Source organism: Sander lucioperca, chromosome 18 (assembly GCF_008315115.2).
Source record: "Sander lucioperca isolate FBNREF2018 chromosome 18, SLUC_FBN_1.2, whole genome shotgun sequence".
In the NCBI taxonomy this organism is placed as follows: domain Eukaryota; kingdom Metazoa; phylum Chordata; class Actinopteri; order Perciformes; family Percidae; genus Sander; species Sander lucioperca.
Window position 1 is genome coordinate 5,585,009 of NC_050190.1, and position 19,505 is coordinate 5,604,513.

Consider the following 19,505-nt stretch of genomic DNA (forward strand, 5'->3'; position numbering starts at 1 on the left):
TCTCCAACCTTGAAATGAGAGTTGGGGTTGCCTGCTTGGATTCATGCATCGAAAATAAAAAACATCCTGTGGGGGGTGACTCAGTCTAATTCTCCTCCCACTCTGTTTCACAGATGGACGCTCTGAGGACCACAGTGCCATCAACAAATCTCACTTGTCCACCCCATACCTCCAAATCCCACTCCTCCCAACTACACCACCACACACATGCACATTTTTCTTGTCCTCATTCATCGTCCAGTCTACCAGCACCACAAATCGCCTTTGACGACTGATGAGTGTCCAACCAAACATGTTGATGTGTATCATAGCAGAGCAGACAGGACTCCTTTTGTCCATGTGACAGACCCTCTGATGGACTGAACTTCGACAGACTTGATGTTGTAGCCAGCAGGATTGCTTGACCTTTGAACTGCAGACAGTATATCCCTGCAACAGCAGGACTTTACCCCGCTGCTTCCCTCCTCATTTAGAGACTCTCAGCCCACACTGCCCCTTCTACCTTATCCACCCTCCCCTATCAAAGCAAGTGCTTTCCATATTGTCTGTTACTATGGAACGCACCAGAGTGATAAGTGAAGGATCCCCAAAGAGAGATTTCCATCCACCAATGAAATGCTCCAACCTGGTACCACACCACGGGTACAAAAATCTCTGCTCCAGTAAGTGATATTTTTTTCTCACTCAACTTGTCACTAAGGTATAGAGTGATCTCTCAAAGTTTAGATCGTAGAGCCACAGAGCTGGCAAAAAATAGCCGAAAGTCTGCTCTATCTAACCAGCAAAAATGTACATGCCAACCTGACACAAAATGTCCTGGGTGATTCTGATGGGTGGTAGCTAAAAAGAAGCATAACAAGCATGGATACAGTTAATGCCATATACAGTAGCTAAAGGGCAAATTAAAGAGATTTTTCGATCAGAGGCTGGAAAACTGTCATTGGACATAAAATCACCAATTATTCCTACTTAATCAGCACACTGGAGGATACAATATTAAAATTCACCAGCAAGTAATAGCGTGTGGGTGGAATCATACAATCTCTGCCATATTTTCCTGTAGCATCTATTTTGTTTGCTCTTGAATTCAATTGAAATATATGTTGTTACACAAGAATGAGACAGAGCTTTCATGATAATCATTCATACTATTGACATTTTCACACCCTCTGGAATGCTGTCTGTGTGCTTAAACAGTAAGCCATACTAGTAACGGTAATCGGGTCACTGCTGTTTAAGAAGATTTCAAGGCTTACTGCACCTCCGAAACAACCGGGATGGCATGGCAATGTAGAAACTCTGCCAATCTGTAGTGGGTCCTTGCTACCGCAGGCTAGTACTCAGTCTTTTCTATAATACATTACCAGTGATGTTCCTGTAATGGGCTAGTTTGAGACTGACTGCACTGAATTTAAAGGGGGCAGGGGGAAGCCAGCTCCTTCATAAATAATCATTAAGGGACCTGGAGGGAACTGTACACTACAGTTTTTCTACAATAAACACACGGAAGACAAATTCATTTTGGAAATAATTTGAGAAATATTTAAAATATTGCCTCTTGCTTGTCCACCAGTCCTGCCAAGTTGCTTAATTTTTTTTTGCCAATAATTATTTGTTTTAAGCCAAATTTAAAGCCAACATTGTCCTTGATTCAGTGGCATGCTATACAGTATGTACAGCTTTTTTGGGCAATTTAAGTGAATGCAACACAACTGTCACCCATCAAGTTTGATCTATTCCAGTTCCACTACAGCTTAAGCCTCTGAGCTGGGACATCAAACAAAGCCAGCATTTAGTTTACACTCCTATGGAGGAGGTACATTGTACCAGTGCGAGACAAGGTATTATCATATGTCAAAGGCCCCTGGTGTGTTGAAACAAAACATGTCACCTAGTTTTCAGTGGAAACGGGATTTCAAACTGAAGATTTGACCAGATACATTTATAGTTGCCAAAATACAAGCACTTATTTTGAAAAAGGAAAGATACAGAAGAACACAAGTGGATGTCAAAAACAGTATTACCTGATCCTTAATCATAATTTACATTAGATGTGTGCATTGCTTTGCATCCCCATCCTATCTAACTGTTTTTTCTGTAGCCTGTTTTATTGCTGTCATGGTGAGACACCGTGTGATTTATTCTGTGTCCAATTGAGGCCCAACAGTTACTCATACACATATTCACATGTCACAAGCATATCTACAGTATTCATACTCATGTCACACACACAATGCAATGTAGATGTAACTGTGTGTACGTGTTTGTGTGAGGCAGGTGCAAGCAGAGAGCCCAGTTGAGATTACAGAGTGTTGACTCAGAGTAAGCAGTGTGCAACTCTATCTGTTGCCTGTTAGTTAGGCATTTAGGCTTAGCTTGCTAGCCAGGGCCCAGCTTTGGTGTCACTTTAAGCAATTCCTTGCACCCGCTTCATTTCTCTGCCAACAAAGGCAGGGAAAATGCTCTTTTTAAGCTGCCTGTTTATGTCTTATCTACCTTCTGCTGAATTGTCCATTAGTAGAGATATTCCTTTCTGTAATTCTTTCACAGATACCCATAAGCACATCATTTCTGAAATTAAAGGTAACATTTGAAGAATAAATATTGAGCAATTGCACCCCTACTCCAAAATTGAGATTTTCCTGTTGAGCTGTCAGTTTTCTTATCCGGAATCTTGCTAGTGAAAAAAACAGAAACTAGTGATGATGTAGCCAAGAAACTGGACACTGTAGTTTCTGATGTCCGTAATATGGGAGTCATACAAAGACAGGGCCACAGTCAGGATTTTAGAGGTCATGAGCCCTCCAAACCACTAATTTTATATTTTATTCTGTTCAATTATACTTTCTGTAAATGTCATCAAACTTATAAAATACCCACTGTTTGTAGGTTTTTATAATGTTAAGTCCCCCCAGGTTGCAAAAACATACTAAGGACATGGCCTTAGTATCCTCAATGGTAGCTAACACCTACAACCCTGTACAAATCTGAGCCACTGATACAGCCCTGTCCTTTGTCTGAAGCAGGACGGGTTACAGTTTCCTATTTGTTAGTGTGTGGGCCTGCACCATGCAGTTAAAAAGGTGAAAGACTATTCTGTTGGTTAACTCAACTGTTAGGTGAGGAGACAGTTTTTTGTTTTTTAATTATCCATGTGTCCTGCTTAGCTCCTTTGTTAACTGCTACAAGCTAACGCTTTAGCATACACTGCACTAAGGCTGACAGGCTGCTAGCATTTTCAGGGAAGGAAGACCGACCTTTTGAAGGAAAATAAATATGTCAGTCAGTGTTGTTGTTATGACATTGTAGACTGATCATTTTTGTCCTGCTAGCAGTGGAGATGAATAATGGCTATGTGGGCAGATTGCCATAAAATGTACTGAGCACATTGATGTTAAATAAGAAGATGAACTCTTTCAAATTTGGACTCTCCATGAGCTGTCCTCTAGCGCCACCCCTAGGACAAAATATCTACTTTGTACCTGACATACAGTATCTAAAGCTAATGACCAGATTTCAATTTAACGAATAGTTCTTTATTGCTCAGAGTTAAATGAAGGTTTTTTTTACCACTCTGCCAGCTGTCGCTTAGCTTAGCTTAGCATGAAGACTGGAGACAGAGGTATAGCTTGCCTAGCTCTGTCCAAAGTTTAAAAAAAACATCTGCCTACCAGCACATTTAAAGCCTATTAATTAACACATTATATCTTGTAGGTTTCCAGTCTTTATGCTAAGCTAAGCTAACTGGCTGCCAGATGTAGCTTCATAAGTGAATTTCCCAAAATGTTGATTCTTCCTTTTAATTTGCTCCCCAAAGGACAAATGCTAATTTCTTTTGGTGATCTTTTCCTGACTCTTCTTTTGCAATCACCAGCCAAACTTACAACTGTAATCCTACTAGCTGATCTCCCAGAATTTCTCTAAGCAAGTCATTATCTTTACCAGAAATTTCATATTAATTTAAAAAGGTGAAGGGGGCTTGATTTTTGATGAGGAACTAACCAAAATCTTTTGTTATGTCTGGTTTTTCTCTTGATTCTCTTGTTACACACTAGACACACACAGACGAACAAACATGCATGTTATGTCTGACCCTAATCTGCACCATGTTGTGTTGGCATTGCAAACGGTATACTGTCCATGTCTGAGACAGATATTGAAGATATGAGAGCCTAACTCTCACGTGGAAATCCTGGACCACTGAATCAGTCTATGTGATGGCAAACAGACTCATGACAAATCTCCAGCATTCTTTTTTTGATGATGGACTGCAGGCCTGGTCAACAGCCTGAATTATGCAATGACAACTAACTCCTATTATAGACGAGTGGTCCACAGACAAACTAGAACATGACATGACTTCATGTTACTTTTCAAAAACAACAGAGAAGTTGCCTTAACTCTTGCTTGTATAATCTCTACAGTTAAGACAATGATGCTCGCTTGTAAAGAAGACTCTCCCTTCTTTGTACAAAATGAAATATACCAGAAACAACGACTTTGTTATCTAGCTAGTGTCAATGTATAGATGATCAGCTTTTTCTGTAACTTGTATGGACTGTCACATTTTTGCTAAGAAGAAACCCTCCTCCCAACTTCCTTGTTCCTAAACATCCAATCTGTTCAACGTTTTAACTTGTGGTGGACTGTCAATCTTTTTGTGTACATTTTATAGTATTATTTATTGTTGACAAGTTTTGCATTTGCAAATAATTAAAAAAAATGAAGGTGGTTTGACCTGAGCATTCTATTCCAATGAAAATGCCTGGTGAACAGTGAAAAGCTTTTTTCTTTATTAAAATGGAGAAAACAGTGATATGAGGAGATGATCTTCTGTCTTTTTATCATGACGTTGTAACATGTGCATAACATGTGGCCAAAATTGCTTTGGAAAATAATATTTTTTTGTGTTGTAACAGTATTTGTTTTATCCAGTGAATTGCTCATGAAGACAAATAAATAAGAGGCACACACAACTCTGTTTCAGATGGCTCATATCTGCTCAGTCAATGTGCATGTTCAGTACAAGGAACCTGCACACAAAAGGGATTAGCTTTGTACAGTAAGTGATCACAATTTCAAACTGTAAAAACTACCATCTTTCTTTTAGCATCATTTTTTGGGAAGATTTGGACTTGATGAGTCACTTCATCAAATAATAACAGCATGGCAGAGAACCGCCTAGAAACAGTGGGAAACTGTCAAAATCACAATTCATAAGTTGCATGGGAATTTCAAAGGTATCACATTTTAAAGTCAAAATGTTCGACAGTAAAACCTTCAATATAAACACTGATCAGAAATCAGAAAGCCTTTATTGTCCTTGCATAGAAATGCAACGAAATTAGCACTCAGGTAATGCATTCCAACAAAACAACAACATAAAAACACAAGACAAAGGACATTCAGTGGTGTACAAATGCAATAAATAAATAAATATAAGTATTAAAGTGCAGCAAGTGCTAAGTGGATTGGCGTATGGCAGTGATAACTTGATTTTTTGTTTATTAAGTGTGCTGATGGCTGTGGGAAAAAAACTGACTGATGAAAAGAAGGAAATATTCAAAAACACTACAGTTAACAGGAGTCCTATTCATATAAGAAAAATAGCATTATAAAAAAGAAAGATATGAGCCATTTATTGCGTATGAAAACACTGAATTAGTCAGAATCTACAGAATTGCCCTTTAGGCATAGTATTTGACTCTGTTTTAGAAACTCATTGGCAATGGGCTACAAATGCTCTAAAATGTTGTTATTAATAATGAATGCACAAGTGAGTATGTGTTTAACCCCATTTTAGAATACTGAATCATTCATAACTTTAGGCTTTGGTTATACCATTGAAATATTGATGACTAAGATGGAGTGAATTGGAAATAAAAACAGCACTAAATAACAAGCTCACTAATTGTTGTTAGTGATAATTAGCCCCCCAGATGCTAGTTAGTAATGAATTATAAATGGGACTGATAAACGGTCACAAAATATTTAAAATAATTTCATTTTATGTGGAGAATGATATAGCAACAATTGGACATTATTTTAGAAATATACCCACTGTCAGTGAAACAACAAACCCTTTTTTAACAAATGCTCATTTGTTATGGTGTACAGTTGGAGGGATAGATTAGGCTTTTAGGTCCCAGCTTTGCAGATGAGAAATGCGGATTCAATGGTCTCTAGCTCCATCTTATGGCTCCTACAGGAAGGTAAAGGTTGATTTCGTCGAAGTGGACACAATTTAATGAACAAACAATCAAATGCATCCAATACAATAGCTGTGTGGAGGAAGCCTTTATGATCATTTTTTTAGACTGCGTTAAGTTGATTTAATATCTTAGCAAAAACATTTTTGAAGATGTGTTGAAGATTATTGCACTGTATAATACTGCTCACCAAATGCATTGGCCAAAATACGAGGGAATATATAACAAATATATTTGTATTGATTTATTGACAACATTACAATACAAGCTATTCTTAAAAAAAAACAAAACATATCAGACTTATATATCAGACAAATAATATAAAGTCCGGACTTATTTTAATCATTTTCCGGTTGTTTTCACAGACCAAATAATGCAATTCAGGAAAATAAATGATCATCATCATCATCATGAACATCATCTAGCTATGTTTAGTATAATAAAAGTAACTAATGATACATTGCTATTAGAATTCATAATAGTTGTTTGTCAATATTGTATTATTTATTGATTGGTTCTACATGTTCATCAATTCAAAATAAGACACAATCAATATTCCTAATACATCAATAGGCCTTTTTCACGGAAGGCATTTTGACATGTCACAGTAGGAAAAGCACAGGTGTGAATGATAAAATGAATGATGGCTGAATTCCATTTAGCTGCTTCAGTTTCAGGGTCCTGGTATTGTGGTGCTGGCTCACTGTCATACTGCCATGTCTTACTGGGACACTTGAATAGAACAGAGCTATTGTTAGTGCTATTAGGAACACCTGTTCTTTTCCTACTGTGACAAGTCAAAATGTCTGCTGTGAAAAAGGGCTATGAAACATTCAGATACACAGCATGCTTTTGCTAGACAAGTGTAGAGCAACATCATCAGTGCAACATCATCAGTGCATAATAATTGGGAATTGAGCTATTCCAATCCACACATTTAAACCTGTACAAATTTAAACTGATATATTTACTAGACTGATCTAGCAAATAAACAAATGTCGTATGACAAAGATTATTTGCCTGTGTGAAAATAATGTGTTTTCTCAGGCACAAGCACAGGCAGCAGGGATTGTTTGTTTCCTTCTCTCACCTCTGATTGCTGCTATGGAAAGGCTGTGTTAACTATGAGCACAATTAAATAATTCAATTTACTTTGCGCTGTGACGTGATGTCAAACGTTAGTCTAGCCTCTTGTGTGGTCAATCATATTCCCTTTTATCATTAAGGTATTAGTAAGTAGCGTATATAATTATTATTTTGGTGGCTACCACTTTCATAAACATCTTATTGTAATCTATTTTTAATGCAAAGTTAGTTCGGATTCACCAAAGTCACACAATAACACAAACAAACTAACAGATCGAGGCAGCGTTAGACCAACAACTCCCGTGTTCTGTGAGGTAAAATTACTGTTTTTATAATATACACACTGTCCCTTTAAATAAGGCTCAAAAAGAGGCAATATGAGTTCAATATGGTGGTTGTCTATTATGCTGCTTTATCTATCCTACTGATGGTGATGAGGCAAGGTTACTATGAAAACATCTGCAAACAAACTGCAGTTTCTTTAACTCGTGTCTCACAAAGTTCACACTACATATCCCAGATATCACCTTTCAAACAAATTGCTATGCATGAAGGGTTTTCCTTGGATTTTCTATTATTATTTTCTATATATATAAATTCTGTTCCGCTTGTGTGTTTGTCTGTTCCACAACTGTGCCTGATGCTTCTCATAGTCATGCAAACTAAACAATGGTTCCAAATAAAGAAAATGTTAAATGCATCACTTCCTGTTGGTGATTCAGGATTTTTTCCCAGGAAAGAGCAAGCACACGCAAGCTGTGTATTGAACAGAACATGTCAATTGCTGCATGTACATTAGAATGACTGTTGTACTGCATCAATGAAAGGGACTGCAGCAAAACAGTTATTTCTGTAAAAATGCCACAATTCATTTTAATAGAGCTTTATGACCATTAAGGTGGAGCAAGGTGAAGGGATACATATGTGGTCCAACTGCTCCCTCTGTTGTGTGAAAACAGATTACATCATATTTTCTGCCAACACCCCAAACTCCCACACTTTATTATTTATTTATTGCAATGGATTAAATATATCAGTCTCATACTTTCTGTATGCTGAAATAATAATGTCTAAATTAAATCAACTATTCGTTATTTTGTCTGAGATCCCTTAAGGGTGCATTATCCTTAATAGTTGATTTGATAATATCAACCACAGTTTTATCAACCACAAGGAGCAGATTATATGTAGGGAGAATATTGCAGATATCCAATGATGGATTATTATATTTTGGTAGTGATCTCAAACTTAAAGAACCTGGATCTTCAAATCCCAAGGGTAGCCTACACTTGATATACTGAAATTAACTTTATTTTGAAAAAATGTAGTTGTAGGAGTAACAGCCAATCAGAGAAGTGTTTGTTTGTCTGTCATCAAGTTCTATTTAAGATACTTTAATTATGTCCGTGTCTATTTACCAGCTAATTATTCGTTTTAAAATAACTTAAATGTGGTATAAACACGTAAATGACAGATACAAAGGTAGAGGGGGACTGTAGGACAGGACAGGTGGATTATGGGTAAATGAGTTCTCCGTATGTTGATGTCAGGGGGAGGAGAGAGACTTCAGACTCAGTCAGTGTGTGTTGGTGTGTAGATGTGAGAGTACGGCGAAGAATTCAGCCGCTGGAGGACTTTTCTCTACGAGTAAAACTACTTTTCTTTTTTTAAACTAAGCCCATAACAAGGACAAGACAAGGAGGACACTCGCGAAAATGCGAGAAGAAATCCAGGAAGAGAGTGTCTGCTTATTAAAAATTCAGCGCGGGAGAACAGACATTATCGCCCCTTCAGATGACTTGTGGCAGCACCGAGGATAAACGACAACACTAACGGGCTTCAAACATTCTTGAATGGGGTGAAACGAAGCGGAATTGTCTCTAAAGAGCGAGTCCAAAGCATTTCCAAGCGGCCAAAACCAAAGGGAAGGGGAGGAGAGGGGGGCAAAGAAAACGCCCTGCTGCCTGTTGCTGGTATCTCCACATTCAAACTTTATCGCCGAGTTGGAAAATGCATCTTTCACTTAACGGGAGGTGATAATTCAAGTGTGACGTTATCTTTATTAGCTGAAAACCCAAACAGCTAGCTAGCAAACTGAAGGCCCGCTCACTTGGCAAGTTTTGGGACGCGAGGAGTCTCTGCTTTGGGAATATTTTCTCTTCATTGTGCACACTATTCCTGTTGGAAGCGATTTGGGTGGGCTGAGAGCCCAAGGCTGCTCCGCTAGGCCCACGGCCATTAGCCAGGAACAAAGAGGTTTCACATGTAAACTTAAAAACTGTTTGGAAAAGCTCTTCGTATTTTACTCAACTTTTAACGACCGACGCTGCAGCCATGTCGCTCGGCGCAGAGAGGAGGATGGAAACCCGGCTGAAAAAGCTGGAGGACATGATCAGAGAACCCAGATCTGCCATAAACCTGGAAAGTTTGCTGGTAAGTCAAGTGGGATACACCTCATAGATTATTAATGATGCCATGTTGTCTAATCGCTGAAACGCTAGACACATACATACGTTATGCACACACTTGGTTAACGTATGCTTTTCACGTTTATATATCTTCACTTTTCTTCTTTTCATTCTCAAATTGTAACATGCTACTGTTAGCATTGTTTTTACATTAGGCAGACTGGGATGCTGCATAGGACTATTTATTTTTTCTCATCTCCACCGGTTATGAAGCTGTACAGTTTCCATTCTGTCCTGAAATCAGGTAGCCTACCTTGCCATAAAACATTTTTCCATTGTAGAAAAAGTTGCTAAAATAAGAGCCTCATGGTGGATATACTGTAGGCAGGCCTGATTAATAGTTAAGACTGAGTGCAGACAGTGCAGTTTGGGGCGCTGTGAAGCGTGTCTACAGATTAGGATTAACTAGTGGAGAATGTCCCACTTGGTGTGTTTATGGAGACTCATATTTCCGGCTAAAACTCCCTCCTGGGTAACTGTTCGGTCCACCAGTACAGGATTGTCCTACTACCCACGAGATCTACACACCTATTCTGGTCTTCCTGCACTGATATGTGATTAGGAAGATGTTGGCTACCAAACTTTTTCATGAGACAAAACTCATGAATGTGGGCAGAGGGTCTTCAGGAAACCAGTATGGTACAATTAGGCTCCAGCTTGATTCCCAGCTAAATATGAACTGTTTAATAATCCAAAGTAACAAAACTACAGGACTTGATATCTTTGGCATGATACATTGATAAGATGCTCAATCAGATTTCCTTTTTCATATGCATACATATATGTGAAACTAAACCCTTCACCTGCCACTGCATTAAGGCTGCACGATATATTGTATTTTTTTTAATCGCCATTGCAATATCAACTTGCGCAATATACACATCGCAAAAGGCTGCAACATATCGCAATAGACACTTTTTTGTGTGTTAGTTGAAAGAAAATAGCAGAAAACTGCACATTAAAGTGTAACTGTCATTCTTTTTTGAAAGTGCTGCTGCCTTTTTATATTCAATTCAATGTTCATTTGTTGAATCTGTTCATTTTTCGCAAGTAATATCGTTACCGCAGTATACAACTTTATCGCATATTGCATATTTTCCTTGTATCGTGCGTAGGCCTGTCGCGATAGTAAATAAATCAATTAATCGCACGATTAAAAAAAAATGAGCTCAATAATTTTTCCGGCCGCGATAATTTCCATTTGCATGCTTGTTTGTTTTCCTTGTCTCTCGCTCTCTCTACCAAAGAGACTGGAGGACCACTCTCGGTTCCTTAGCGTAACGAGGAGTGAACCCTCTTGTCAGTCGCATGGTCTTTGTGTGGGGAGGCGGGACTCCAGGCAGAGAGAGAGAGACAGAGAAAACGTTAGTTATTGGAGCAGAGTTTCCCGCAGCACTTTGCAGTTAAGGCGCCGTCAAAAAAAAAAAGAAAAAAAAAAAGTATATGAGTGATATCCACCTTGTTACTCGGCGTCCTGTTTTCTCCCTTTCATTCCAAAGCACACAGTTGACAACCTGCAGGTGGAGGCGGTGGAGACAGGCTCGGACATACACGCCGCTGTGGACTTGTCAGTTTCGCAAGCGGTTTCAGGAAAGTGGCTGCATGTGTCCGACAATGCACAGAACATTAACTGGTACAAGCCTACAGCTGTCCGCGGACACGGAGTGCGGAAAGTGTGTCAGAGGCTCCCAGACGGTGAACTGAGACTCCGTTACCTGCTTGTCGGTCAACGGTTAATGATCGGTTATTTAATTTCATTATGCTTTCTTTTGGAAGACTGGCTGCCAAAAATCGCCACTTACTAGCTAATTAATTAGCCTGAGGTAAACGATAGCTATCAGTAAACAGAAGTGATGTGGTGGCTGGCGTTTGGTGTGTGCGCCAGTTTTTGTGTGTGCGCCAGTGTTTGTTTGTTTGGGTGTGTGTGGGTGTGTGGCCCGCCCCTGCGAAGCTCCGACCTGCAGACAGCAGAGGAGCAGAAGAAAGTAGCTGCACCTTCGCCAAAGACTGAAAAACAGAACTATTTTGATACAAACATTTACTCGGCATGTGGCAGATAGCCACATAGATATAAATAGATATAATTTATTAATTATATGTTATTTAAATTTTATATTTAGTGTTTAATAAATAATTGTTAAATGTAGTAGATAGTCTGTAGTCTATCGCACAAACACTCGACGAATGCTGCAAACATTTGACAGCCAGTATGAATTACCTGGGAGAACATACGTGTCACAAACGGCAATTCCACAACTGTACAACAGCGTGAAAGACGACATACTAAAGGAGATCAAAGACACATTGTGGATATTTGGTAAAATGTGTACCTGCATTATTATGCCATTATCATTATATTAGATGAAAATGGTCTCAGAACGACAATATTATCGTTTATCGCAATAATTTCTGGGAAAATTTTGTTATCGTGACAGGCCTAATCGTGCAGCCCTACACTGCATGCCCTGAACTCTCCAGCTCAGTAAATTGTCCTTATATTCCATCTCTAAATGTCACATTAAAGCCGTGTATTACAGGAGTGCAAATTGATTACCATTTACACGCCGCATCATACTGATTCCACTTGTCACTGTCTTACTTCCTACATATATCTGGGACACGAGCTGGTGCGTTTCCACCACTGTTATTGTGGTCTGAATTTGTGAGATTTTTCATAGATTTTTCCTTGTAATATTGAATCACCTTTTATTTATACAGCATGTGCCATGATTGAAAATGTAAAACATTTTTTGACCATCAGAAGATGGACTAGTCTGATCCATGCTAGTCTTTTATCAGGCTATGCATAGACCAGTACTGTTAATGGATGTTGATTATTTTATGCAAAGTTAAAATACGCTATGAGTATTTGAAATTTCCTCTACGGATACGATCTGATGCCAGCATGTACCATGTCAGATACTGAGGCAAAGGGAAATGATTGTCCCCTTAAGCAAATAGCAGACGTTAGAGCATTGTTTTGAAGAATAAAGTTATACTTTTGGGCAAATAATTCTTTGTGGAGACAAGACTTCTATTGTAATACTCTGAACTGGGTCTGGTGAAGAAGTACAAGTTGTGTACCCCTTGAGAGATGCTTTTGGCAAGTTTTGTGATGACCTAAAGTTGCTCAAGGCAGTGGAAAAATACTCCCATTACACCAGTGTATATCATGACATTAGGCTGAAATAGGAAAGAGTGTCTTCTGTTGTTCCCAAAAAATAAATTCTGGTGTTGGTTATGGCCCACAGGAACTAACAAATCGGAACTTGAGGGAAATAGCTTTGAATGCTCGGACCGGAGAAAGCTGGAGTCACAAACGTTAGGTCAATGTCTGGACCCGAAAACATTATTTTCGAACCCTCACCTCTGACTGTAATTCAGAGCCAGCGCTGTGTCACAGGACCTACTTTAGCTGTAAAGTTACATCCATTTTTAGTGGTGGTGTTTGGATTTCTGGGCCCCCTAACTGGATCTGACAGAGGGCAAATACACTGGTCGGGTCTATCTTAAAAAGCATCACCTCGCCCCTTTTAATGGGCCCCATCTAGCTTGGGGCCCCCTGTACATACCCTCCCCTGTTCCCACTCCACACTACTTGAGCCACTCCTGGTCTATTCCCTCCTTCCCCTTAAAACATTTAGCAGAATACTTGCTTGAACACTGGTGGTGTCTACTTCCTGCATGCAAGCGTGCGAGGTAGAGGTGTTGAGTGTTTGAGACAAAAGTTGAGTGGGAAGCATGCGTAGGAGAGAACAGGCTGCAGTTTTCCATTTTTAGCAGCCTTGGAGTGGTCGCAGGGATCAAGACGTTTTGCTGCTCACGGTGGGATTGTGGTGGGAAGTGCTCAGAAATGTATTTTTTTTTCAGGTTGAATAAAAACATGCATCATTGAAGTGCCTTAATAATTGCTCACAGGCGTATATTCAGTAAACGATGAATCACACATCCCCTGCTATTGTGTCATAGCTAGCAACATCCCAAAAAAAAAAATTAGAAGAAGCTGCTTTGTTGACTATTATATAGTCTCCAAAATAACAGCTTTGTAAAAGAAACTTGGTAATATCAGGTTTGTACTTTTCTGAACTTGCAGTCAGATGTATTTAGGACTTGCCGGGGAGCAGAGGGCTGACTACCCTGAGGATACGGAAAGCTGACGGTGAGGAATCTGCAGCATATGTCAAGTAAACTCAGTGACCTTCCTGTAAAGAAATCTGACCCTTTTATGAGCTGGGATATACAGTATTGTAAACAATTCTGCCATTTGTAATGAACACTTAAGTCACACCTTCTTCCAGAACAGACTACTCCGCAAAAAAAATCACATTAATGGTGCTTTAATGGCGCCATACACTGTGGTCATATAAACTGTTAATCACTATATTGCCTCTATCAGCATTCGATCAAATCTAACCTAAAGTCTCAGCAACCTTCCCCTTGTGCAAACTGCAGTGATCATTATTTGGCAGCACGCCGTTGCTGATGAAGTGCTGGACTTACTTGGCAGCTCCAAGCACAGGGAGTGATTGTTGAGGGTAAACAAAAGGAAAGGACATTTCTCGAGATAAAGAAAAACACGGACACTTGATTGCAAGTCACATAAGTTGCCTTTCGGTCGTCCTAAAGGAAATGACCTCATTGAGTAAATAGTTAGCAGCTATATATGGGGCTCAAAGTCCCTGCGAATGACTCCACTTTTCCCCCGTTCACTTTTCAGCCTTATCTCTTTTTCTCTGCCTCTGCTTCTCTCTCAGCCTGCAGCTCAGCCCCTCCTCTCAGGCTTGTTAAACACACTGCAGGTATTTTAACTGTAGCTCCAGTCCAAAGCCTTGTGATACAGCTGCAGACCTGGTACTGCCATATAACTTTATGCACAGCACTTAAGCGTGAACGATATGAGATATGGATAGCTGAGAGTTAGTCTGATGTCTTCCAGATCATGTCTTGGGGGACAGTCCCCGGCTGTCTCTTTGCTGTTCATTCAGAGTGATCCTCTCCTTGCTCAGCATTAGGTGACCAACACATTTAATAACCTAATGCACTTGTTTTGCATATAGTGTTTCTTTCCCTTGTTTGTTTCTCTCATATGTTTCCATTCACATATTCTGAGTTTGTTCTTCTCCCTATGTTGTCCTTTCATTTCCAACCTAATGTTTATCACTATTTTTCTCATGCAACATCTCCTGTCTCCCCTTTTCTCAACCTTCTCTGGTCTTTTCCATTTCTCTTATCTTCTTGTCCCAACCCCCCGCCCACACTGAAACTTCTTCCTTTTAATAAACCCTTTAGGTAGGTGGGGATAACCCCTGTGTGTCTTGTACATTGTCTTTACCCTGATAGTCAACCTGAGTGTGTGCTCCGTCTCTGGAGTGCAGTTTAGTTGCTCTCAGGCTAGCAGCGGCAGCCCCGGCTTCAATGTGCTAGCTGGATAGAAACACTGCCTTATAAGGCACTGGGGACAGTGGCCCCGGCCAATTTTTTTTTCCTCTGCAAAACAAGCCAGTCTCTCTGCTCCACACCTCCTCTGATGAGACTGTCTGGCCTCTCCGCAGTTTTTATTTGGTTTTCGCTCCACTTCAGTGAAGAAGACCTGGGCCGACGTCTTCCGGGTGTGCAAGCCCTCAGCGGTTTAAAAATGTTACACTTCACTTCAGCTATGTATCATCTGGTCTTCTTTAGTGGTCAGAACTAAGTAACTTTATCAGGGCTTTCCCTGTTTATTAAAGCCATAGATGGTCCACTAGAGGTTTTTCTAAATACCTATGATACGTTTTGTGTCAGGGCTTTAGTTTGAACTACAAATACAGTGCCTGACAAAAGTCTTATCTAAGTTGTAGGAACAACAAATAATAACTTGACTTGTAGTTGATCAATTGGAATCAGAAATGGTTTCTATGAAAGGCAAAGGCTTCTGGATTATGCTTATTATACCAAAATAAAGGTTTGTATCATTCATTGAGTTTTATCATTGAATTAGGACAGAAAGGTCAGATTTGGCTTGGACAAAAGTCTTGTCGTGTCTTTATATGATTCAACCAATCACAGATTAGAGTTTCACCTGTGACAAATACTGTAATTAACACATTCCTGGGTGTGTATAAAAAGAACTCCAGCACACCAGACCTTCATGTGAAGTGCAACCTGACCTCTCACAACATGCCAAAGATTCAACCACAGACCAAAGTGCTGATCATCAAGAGCCTGAAGACCAAGTCTGCTGCTGAGGTGGCAGACATCTTCAATGTATCCAAACGTCAAGTGGAAAGGATAAGAAAAAGATTTGAAGAAACTGGTGAAGTTCATGACAAGTCCAGGTCAGGCAGACCCCATAAGACAACTGTTCGAGAGGACCGTTTGTTGCTTCGACAGTCCAGGGCCAGCCCTTTTTCTGGGCTGGCCACCAGAAACCCCTGTATCTATAACAACAGTTTGTCGAATTCTCTCACGTAGTGGCCTCCATGGCCGAATTAGTGCTCACAAACCAGCATTAAACAGAAGACAACTAAAAAAGTGTGTTGCATTGTGTGTGCAAAGGCCCACAGCTTGGTGAAAGGATGGACAGTGGAAAAGTGGCAGAAGGTTGATTTTTCTGATGAATCATCCATTGAACTGCATCCCAATTGCTGCAACTACTGCAGAAGACCTGTTGGAACCCGCATGGACCCAAGATTCACCCAGAAAACAGTCAAGTTTGGTGGAGGAAAAATCATGGTTTGGGGTTACATGCAGTATGGGGGTGTGCGAGAGATCTGCAGAGTGGATGGCAACATCAACAGCCTGAAGTATCAACAAATTATTGCTGCCCATTACATTCCAAACCACAAGAGAGGGCAAATTCTTCAGCAGGATGGCGCTCCTTGTCATACTTCAGCCTCCACATCAAAGTTCCTGAAAGCGAAGAAGGTCAAGGTGCTCCAGGATTGGCCAGCCCAGTCACCAGACATGAACATTATTGAGCATGTCTGGGGTAAGATAAAGGAGGAGGCTTGGAAGATGAAACCAACGAATCTTGATGAACTCTGGGAGTCCTGCAAGACTGCTTTCTTTGCTATTCCAGATGACTTCATCAATAGTTATTTGAGTCATTGCCGAGACGTATGGATGTAGTCTTCCAAGCTCATTTTCTTTTTTCCAAGGCACCATGACTTTACGTATGCTCTGATGTTATTGTAGCATGTTTGTGTATTCACAATAAAGTATAATTTCTACCGTACATTACTGTATTTTTGTATGCGACAAGACTTTTGTCCAAGCCAAATCTGACCTTTCTGTCCTAATTCAATGATAAAACTCAATGAATGATACAAACCTTTATTTTGGTATAATAAGCATAATCCAGAAGCCTTTGCCTTTCATATAAACTATTTCTGATTCCAATTGATCAACTACAAGTCAAGTTATTTGTTGTTCCTACAACTTAGATAAGCGACAAGACTTTTGTCAGGCACTGTACTCCTATTTCACTTACATATTTTGTCTGTACAATGTCATTTGAGTTTCAATTTTTTTGTTCTCAAAGGAATAGTTTGACAGTTTGAAAATACGCTTATTTGCTTTCTCACCGAGAGTTGATAAGCTTGATACCACAGTCTGTACGGTATATATGTAGCTACAGCCAGCAGCCGGTTAGCTTAGCTTTGCACAAAGACTGGAAACGGTGGAAACCTCTCACCAGGCTCTGTCTGAAGTAGGGCTGAGCAATTAATTGCATTTGCGATAATATCGCGATATGTTAAAACGCGATTTCCTAATCGCAAAGGCTGCGATTTGGTCACATGACTCGCGAGAGCAAATCAGTCTGCACTCCGCAGAGAAAGCATCAACTTAGCATGCTAACGCTACGCCGTACCTTGAGCTGATTTCTGTCATTCAAACAACTCTGAGTTGTAGTTTAAAACTTTTACAGCCATTTTAATAAAATGAAGGGTTTTATTCTGGTTCGAGTCCATACGTGCAGTTAATGGATACAGACACGCAGAACTGAAGGCTCGGTTGGCAACTAGCTCTGATTAGCGGTTAGCTCCGGTTAGCGGTTAGCTCCGTTATAAAGATATGGAGTGGAGGTGCTGCCACTGAGAGGGGTAACAACCAGACTCTGATAAATGACGTTCGGGGAGCTTTCACAGCAGCGTGGCCGCGGTGTTTCAACAGTTTTATTAGTACAGTTAATCCCACGGCAAGAACACCAGCAACTAGCTAACGCAACGATAGCCTCTCTGAACAAGTGCACACGGCAGCACGCAACTTCACGAGGGGGAGGGGCTGGAGGCAGCTCCTCTGTGCACTGTAAAAAAAAAATACACTGTGGTGTGTGTGTGTGTGTGTGTGTGTGTGTATATACTATAATTTTACTTTTTTAACTGTCTAGTATGTAATTGTGTGTTGTTCATACTATAAAATGATTTATTGTTTGTCTTTGTTGAATAATACAGAAGACAAAGCTTAAAAAAATAATCGAATCGAAATCACAATATTTGGGGAAAAAAATCGCAATTAGATTATTTTCAAAAATTGTTCAGCCCTAGTCTGAAGGTAACTAAATATTGTTTGATTCTAGTGTACAAAAGGCAGGAGTGACTTATGTAGGGTTATGTGAACATTGTTTGGTCATATGACCTCCTGGAATCACTGTGACGACAGTACAGATTAAACAAACGAGATATTTGAATTTAAAAGTGACTCTGTGTGGTTTTACAGGGTGCTATGTAGGGTTGGGTACCTTTCGCATCTGAACCAATATCAGTACCGATACCGGTACCTGAAATTCGGTTCCCGGTACCCGGCGGTACTTTTTTCGGTACTTTCCCTCTGTAATTACAAAAAAATTATTTCAGTTGTAAAAATAATTCCAAACCTATTTATCCTATTTACTTAGAACATTATGTTATTTATTTAGAATATTTTACACTGACAGAAGTAAAATAAAAATTAAACCCCTCCCTCTCTCCTCCCAAACCCGTCCCTACAACCTATTAAATTGAATAATTATTCAACTTTTATTCTTGTATTTGTATATTATTATATTTTAGCCTGTTTTATTTTCATCATGACCGTTTTTAACTGCTCTTTAATGTTTCATGTAAAGCACTTCGAGTTGCCTTGTTGCTGAAAGGTGCTGTAGAAATAAAGTTGCCTTGCCTTGCAACCTCAGCCTGTCAGTCAGTCCCCAGGGCATAGAAACCACTGTTGTGCCTGCTTGTCTCCGAAATTTGGCACCGTTTGATTTTACGTGAACCAATACTCGGTAATACCGACGTGATTCGGTCGGTACCGGTAGAAGTACAGGGTTTCGGTAGCCAACTCTAGTGCTATGTGGCACATTGTTTATCTATTTATTAGCAATATCATACGAAGTTAGTAGACCTTTGCCCAAGGTTTAGTATGTTACATTTCGGTGTAAGTACATTTGAATTGGTATAGATGGTAATGGTTCCAGTTGAGAATCGGTTCCAAATTGTCCGATCCATTGTAATCGTATGCCTCCGAGCTTATCAATTCCTTATATCGATGCAGACACGTTTTTCAATTGCACATGGCGCATTGCAAAACAAAGATGTCAAACTCGTGTCTATGCTGCTGGAAACTTGCAACAAGCGCAGGCGGGCTTAGCAGATTTCTTTGCTTTGACTTAGAAAACCTAAATGAAAACAAATGCCGTACAAATATTTCTCTCATTTCATCCATTTTAGATGATGACAGACTGTTGCTACAGCTACAGCTATCCCTCAGGCTACAGCCAGAC

The 19,505-nt window shown here is 39.8% G+C and overlaps 2 protein-coding genes across 7 annotated transcripts in view; both read left to right on the top strand.

Annotated features, from left to right (window-relative positions):
• sobpa (sine oculis binding protein homolog (Drosophila) a) overlaps positions 1–4,976 on the top strand; it is a 42,409-nt gene extending 37,433 nt beyond the window's left edge. For all 4 annotated transcript variants that reach the window (XM_035994767.1, XM_031321358.2, XM_031321356.2 and 1 more), the window contains one exon: positions 114–4,976. The gene's annotated coding sequence lies outside the window, so the exon portion shown is untranslated. The remainder of the gene's footprint in view (positions 1–113) is intronic.
• Positions 4,977–8,830: 3,854 nt separating this feature from the next.
• The window catches only part of rock2a (rho-associated, coiled-coil containing protein kinase 2a), a 52,589-nt gene continuing 41,914 nt past the window's right edge, over positions 8,831–19,505 (top strand). The window contains exon 1 of one of the 3 annotated variants that reach the window (XM_031321247.2): positions 8,831–9,728. In XM_031321247.2, the coding sequence (XP_031177107.2) occupies positions 9,630–9,728 (99 nt within the window). In that variant the 5' untranslated portion in view covers positions 8,831–9,629. The remainder of the gene's footprint in view (positions 9,729–19,505) is intronic. The other 2 variants (XM_031321248.2, XM_031321249.2) reach the window with 2 other exon arrangements.